Source organism: Oncorhynchus nerka, linkage group LG17 (assembly GCF_034236695.1).
Source record: "Oncorhynchus nerka isolate Pitt River linkage group LG17, Oner_Uvic_2.0, whole genome shotgun sequence".
In the NCBI taxonomy this organism is placed as follows: Eukaryota; Metazoa; Chordata; class Actinopteri; order Salmoniformes; family Salmonidae; genus Oncorhynchus; species Oncorhynchus nerka.
The window spans coordinates 15,793,988-15,800,939 of NC_088412.1; the positions used below are offsets into that span (position 1 = coordinate 15,793,988).

Here is a 6,952-nt window from a genome sequence, read left to right on the forward strand (position 1 = left end):
GAGCTCGCCAGTTTGTAGTCCTAAAAACTGGAAATGAAACCTTGTGGTACAGATAGGGGTCTACCTGTGCCTGAGCACCTTAGTTTAAATATCAACAGTACTGCCCCAGCAGCATACCATTTGATTAACACTTGATAACACTTGATTTACATCATCATCAATTCTCGGTCTGGTTGGACTTCATGCAGCAGAGAGAGGCAGAAAGACATAGGGAGGAGTGGTTGCATCTCCGACCCTCCGACCCATGTCCACCCCTTCTTCAGTCGGGAGTTGCACGTGTGTGTCAGGGCAGCAGCAACACAGGTAGTCTACACTCTAGCAAACCATCATATACTAACATATCTCATAGTGAGAGAACCACACCAGACTCATCCTTTCATCTCATAGTGAGAGAACCACACCAGACTCATCCTTTCATCTCATAGTGAGAGAACTACACCAGACTCATCCTTTCATCTCATAGTGAGAGAACCACACCAGACTCATCCTTTATTCGAGCCTTCATTAAAAAGTGTCCAGGTCAGACAGTGTGGAAATTCAAGATGTGGCTTCACCTCCTAAAAGACACTTATAGTCCCTCTCTCTCTCTCTCTCTCTCTCTCTCTCTCTCTCTCTCCATTTCTCTCTCCCAACCTCTCTCTCTCTCTCTCTCTCTCTCTCTCTCTCTCTGTCTCTCTGTCTCTCTCTCTCTCAGGCATGGCCAATGTCCCCCCGGTTCAGCAGGCCAAAGTGAGTTATAAAAGTGAGATTGTCCAAAAGAAAGATGGGAATGACAAAGTGACAGAGCCAAAGACAGATGCAGAGTTCATTATGGAAAAATATGAGAAGGTGGTGGAAGAGGGGAGACGGGGGCCTGGTCAGAAGGATAGGAGAGATAAAGACATGGCCAAAGAGTCTAAAGAAGAGCAGCGCAGGCTGAGGAATGAGAAGGCCCTTCAGGATCACCTGGACAGTGTAGAGAATCAGGAAGGGACAAGCAAACAGACCAGACAACCACAGTGTAAAGGTAGGACCAGGCAAAGTGGCAGGGGACTCGAACAGAAAACATTTCATTCTCTGTGGTTTAATAGCGAAGAGCACCATTGCTCTCTCCCAAAAGTTAGGTTGGTGAGTAAAACCTGTAAATTCAAATAAGTACAAAAATATACATTTGAACTGCATCAGGGATGGCGTACACAGATGTTTCGGCTTTGCAGCCTTCTTTAGGGTGGTTTAGCATCACATTGTACTCAGACGACGCCATCTTAATCCTCATGGGGAGGCTAATAAAACTATTACATTTAATTAACAGCATTGTATCTCACTAAGGTACTGAGTTATGTGTGACTGCAGTTTATTAACACAGTACTCCTCTAGTGCATTGAAACAGCTTATAGAACTTAACAATACTTTTATTGCTGTGTGTTGTTGTCCTATCAAATCTCCATTCATGTATATTCCTTTCTGTCCTTAAATTACTCTATTTTCACTGCACCAGGGTTAAAGAGCAAGGACCTGTATTTTATTTATTTATTTATTTTATTTCACCTTTATTTAACCAGGTAGGCAAGTTGAGAACAAGTTATCATTTACAATTGCGACCTGGCCAAGATAAAGCAAAGCAGTTCGACAGATACAAGGACACAGAGTTACACATGGAGTAAAACAAACATACAGTCAATAATACAGTATAAACAAGTCTATATACAATGTGAGCAAATGAGGTGAGAAGGGAGGTAAAGGCAAAAAAGGCCATGGTGGCAAAGTGAATACAATATAGCAAGTAAAACACTGGAATGGTAGTTTTGCAATGGAAGAATGTGCAAAGTAGAAATAAAAATAATGGGGTGCAAAGGAGCAAAATAAATTAATTAATTAAATACAGTTGGGAAAGAGGTAGTTGTTTGGGCTAAATTATAGGTGGGCTATGTACAGGTGCAGTAATCTGTGAGCTGCTCTGACAGTTGGTGCTTAAAGCTAGTGAGGGAGATAAGTGTTTCCAGTTTCAGAGATTTTTGTAGTTCGTTCCAGTCATTGGCAGCAGAGAACTGGAAGGAGAGGCGGCCAAAGAAAGAATTGGTTTTGGGGGTGACTAGAGAGATATACCTGATCAACAGCCAGTAAAATGCAAAGGTAAAACATGAAGGGGGATAGAGAGGGACAGACTTTTCACAAAGTATTTAATGGCACATTGAGGTATAGGTAACAAGGATGAGAGATATAGAGACAGACAGACAGACAGACAGACAGACAGACAGACAGACAGACAGACAGACAGACAGACAGACAGACAGACAGACAGACAGACAGACAGAGATTGATAGAGGCAGACATACAGTAAATTACTCAAATGTCAAACGTAAGCACATTCCATACGTCCCCATGTGGATATGCTTTGCGCCCATAGGAGAATGATCGAGGCTAAAAGTCCATATTAGCATGGGTAGTGCCATTGAGGGCTTCCACCATTTCAATGTAGTCAACTGGGTGGAACTTCCACTTCATTGGCTGATCTTTCCTGGTGAACTTGTTGTAGTCATGTCCAACGGTCATCTTGACGGATCAGCCAAAAATTACTACTTCAAAATGGAGATAGCCTCAATGGCACTGCCAATGCTGTTTAACGCTATAATGCCACAGACACAAAGAGGAGACCCCTGTCTCTATGTTTGTTCCTCGTCTGAATCTCAGGTGACAAGGGATGTCGTACTATGGCTCAGTTTACACAGGCAGCCCAATTCTGATATTTTTTTCACTAAATTATATTTTGACCTGTAAAAAATCTAATGTAAAAATATCTGATTTGTACGTTTGTTTATGTGTAACTCTGTGTTGTTGTTTTTGTCGCACTGCTTTGCTTTATCTTGGCCAGGTTGCAGTTGTAAATGATAACTTGTTCTCAACTGGCCTACCTGGTTAAATAAAGGTGAAATAAATAAAACAATGAACTTGGAGTCTGTAGTTGTACATAGTGAAGCATTGAGGATGAGTAATTGCGTTCTTAGAGTGATGTCATAATGGATCATGCGGTCATAAGAAGATAGAATCCTCTTGCTATTAGGCTAGAATCTTAGGTGGGAGAACATTCCGAGAGAAGGTTAGTTGGAGAAGGTCATCATATTGGTAAGTCATGTTTATAAATTTTTCCAAAAGTTATGGTGAATCTACTATAATGGAGAGGACGGTTTTAGGCAAATATGATTATGTTTAAATGAATATTTTCTTGGTTAAAGATTGGTTTGCATGAATTTATCTAAACTGATAACTGTATAATCTGGATTACTGAACCTGAGCTTGATTACTGAGGAGTTTCAATTGATTAGTAATGTCTTAAAACACATTTAACAGCATAGTGTACTATACTATAAACATTTAGAAAAGATTTACACAAAATCTATAGTATAAAGAGAAGTTTGCATAATTGGTTGGTCACAGCTTTATACATTTGGATACAGGGCTGTCTTATGGTGAGATGCAAGATAATATATTAGAGGCATTATTAGAGGCACTAGAAATTTAGGCATTGATGAAAGACACCACATAGGTTAAATGCTTTAATAGTAGTTTGAATGGCTATAATGAAATGTTAAAAGTGACTTGCTTGATGCCTTTTGATGTCGATGCCGTCTTTAGGTTGTTAAAGGACTTGTTTTCCTTTAACAGCTTCCTGTAGGATGCTAACATTTACAAACTCTCTTTTAGAGCTCATTCATTATGGAAGTGCACAGTATTGGTCAGAGCGACTGGCATGTTGAGGTGGGCCTGCTAAGGAAAGAGGTAGGCCTGCTAAAGCAATGGGCCTGTATGGAGGAGACGAGACGGATAGAGAGACAGAAGATGGAGATGTATGTAGAAGAGAGAAAACCACAGGATTACCAGCATCTGGAGATGAATAGAGAGAAGGTGTTGAAGGAGGTGGAGAGGGACAGACTTGAGAGGATGAAGAGGGAGGAGAAGAAGGAGCTTGCAAAAATAAATCAAATGAAGGATGAAGAGTTGCTGTTAATGGATATTAGAATGAGGGAAAGGGAGAGAGAGATGGAGGAGGAAATGAGGAGGTTCAGGGATAAATCTGAGAGGCAGAAGGTAGAGAAACAGATGGAGCTCCAGAAGAAGAGACAGGAGGAGAGAGATGAGTGGGAGATATTTGAAAATAAGAGAGTGGAGGAATGGAACGAGTTTTACAGGAAGGAAGAAGACATCCGAAAGGAAGAGTCATGGATGAAAGCAGAAAGGAAGTCAAAGAGAAAGGTGGAAGAAGGAAAGAGAAAGATGGGAGAAGAACAACAGATGCTGAAAAAGCAAGCCAGTCTAACGGAGACACTGAGTGATGGAAAGAGAAGAAACCTGGAAGAGAGAAAGGAAGATGAAAATAATATGGGAGAAAAGTGTGTGAAGGAAGCAAGGGAAGGAGACAGGAGAGAGCTCCTGAAAGAAAAGAGACAGAGACAGATTGCAGAAGAAAATTTGACACACATGGAGAAACAAATGATGGAGAGGGAGGGGGAGAGGAAGAGAGAATTTGAGAGTCAGATTAGAGAAGAGAAAAGGAAGCACGAGGAGGAAATAAAAATGAGGAAACTGGAAGAGGACCTAATGATAGAAAAGAGGCAGAGACAGATTGCAGAAGAAAATAGGACACACATGGAGAAACAAATGAGAGAGCTGGAGGAGAGGGAGGAGGAGAGGAAGAGAGAACGTGAGAGTCAGATTAGAGAAGAGAAAAGGAAGCACGAGGAGGAAATAAAAATGAGGAAACTGGAAGAGGACCTAATGATAGAAAAGAGGCAGAGACAGATTGCAGAAGAAAATAGGACACACATGGAGAAACAAATGAGAGAGCTGGAGGAGAGGGAGGAGGAGAGGAAGAGAGAACGTGAGAGTCAGATTAGAGAAGAGAAAAGGAAGCACGAGGAGGAAATAAAAATGAGGAAACTGGAAGAGGACCTAATGATAGAAAAGAGGCAGAGACAGATTGCAGAAGAAAATAGGACACACATGGAGAAACAAATGAGAGAGCTGGAGGAGAGGGAGGAGGAGAGGAAGAGAGAACGTGAGAGTCAGATTAGAGAAGAGAAAAGGAAGCACGAGGAGGAAATAAAAATGAGGAAACTGGAAGAGGACCTAATGAAAGAAAAGAGGCAGAGACAGATTGCAGAAGAAAATATGACACATATGGAGAAACAAATGAGAGAGCTGGAGGAGGAGAGGAAGAGAGAACTTGAGAGTCAGATTAGAGAAGAGAAAAGAAAGCACGAGGAGGAAATAAAAATGAGGAAACTGGAAGACATGAAGAATGAAATGTTTGGAAAAATGAGAGAGTTGGAGGAGGAGAGGAAGAGAGAACTTGAGAGTCAGATTAGAGAAGATATGAGAAAAATAGAAGAGGAAAGAAAGCATGAGGAGGAAATGAAAATGAGGAAACTGGAAGAGGACCTAATGAAAGAAAAGAGACAGAGACAGACTGCAGAAGAAAATTTGACACATATGGAGAAACAAATGAGAGAGCTGGAGGAGAGGGAGGAGGACAGGAAGAGAGATCTTGAGAGTCAGATTAGAGAAGGGAAAATTAAGCACGAGGAGGAAATGAAAATGAGGAAACTGGAAGACATGAAGAATGAAATGTTTGGAAAAATGAGAGAGTTGGAGGAGGAGAGGAAGAGAGAACTTGAGAGTCAGATTAGAGAAGAGAAAAGAAAGCACGAGGAGGAAATGAAAATGAGGAAACTGGAAGACATGAAGAATGAAATGTTTGGAAAAATGAGAGAGTTGGAGGAGAGGATGAAAAAGATGGAAAGACAGCATGCAGAGAAGACCACGATGGAGGAGGAGGAGGAAAGAAAGAGGGTGGAAGACACAGTGAGGATGAAAGAGCTAAACAAGACAGCATTGGATGTGTGGGAATTTCACTTTGGAAGTCATGAATGTCCGAAACACAGAAGTGATTCAGAATGTTCAGATTGTGATGACAGTAAAAGTGTCAAAGCACACCAGAAGAAGACAGACAAAGAGAAGAATGAAACGATGGAAGCACTCCTGACCGAGGAAAAATGGAACAGTAGTGATGATGATGATGGTTTCACTGAGATGAAACAAAAGGATGGACATAAAAATATGCTTGTTGAGGAGAAGGTAGCTACAAATTACTGTCAAAATGATCAACCAGGAAAAGTCAAAGTTCAAAATGACCTGGCAGGTGATATAGACTGGTCAGAGAGTGACTACAGCGAGATTGAGGAAATAATCGACAGTGACACTGAGGACATTAGTGAAGAAATAAAGGAAACGGATGAGGAGGAGGAGGTTGAAGATAAGACAGATATTGAGAGTGATGAGAGAACAGTAAGAAATGTGATAAGACGTGAATGTGATGATGATAAGAGTGGGAAACCAAACATGAAGAAAGGCATGGTTGACAAAGACAATACGGACAACAACGTTGAGAAAGGGAAAACAACCCAAAGCAACACAAAGAGAGAGGAGGGTGAGAAAAAAGAGGTTCATCAAAGCCAAGACACAGAGATATACAAAACCAATGGAGCGACAGAATCTGACGAGCTCACTTTGGCTCCTGGAAAGGGGTCAGATAGCAATGACAGTGAGAGGGTCAAATCCAACCAAGAGAAAGAAAATGATGACCAAAAGGACACAGGACAGTTAGAGAGTCAGGAGGAGAAGGAGGACAGGATACTTGCCAGAGCAGAGGGAGAGACTCAGCATCCTCTGGAAGACCAATCGGAAACATGCAAAGGTAAAAAAAAAAAAAGAAGTTGTTTGACAACATATGTAAATGATCACTGATCTGTCATTAAATGTAGAGAACTCCACTGATATCAATGACACTTACCTTTTCAAACATTTGTCATCTCTTTCAGATTTTTCAATTTTCGCAGCGGCAATGGTTAAGGCTCAGGGCCCAGACGAGGATCAACTAGCAGTTGAAGGAAAGACTAACAACACTCAGACAGACCAG

General features: G+C 41.3%; 1 protein-coding gene across 1 annotated transcript in view; it reads left to right on the forward strand.

Annotated features, from left to right (window-relative positions):
• The first annotated feature begins 3,693 nt into the window (after positions 1–3,693).
• LOC115145432 (golgin subfamily A member 6-like protein 25) overlaps positions 3,694–6,952 on the forward strand; it is a 22,036-nt gene continuing 18,777 nt past the window's right edge. Inside the window, exon 1 of the mRNA XM_065002762.1 lies at positions 3,694–6,730. Coding sequence (XP_064858834.1) covers positions 3,694–6,730 — 3,037 coding nt within the window. The remainder of the gene's footprint in view (positions 6,731–6,952) is intronic.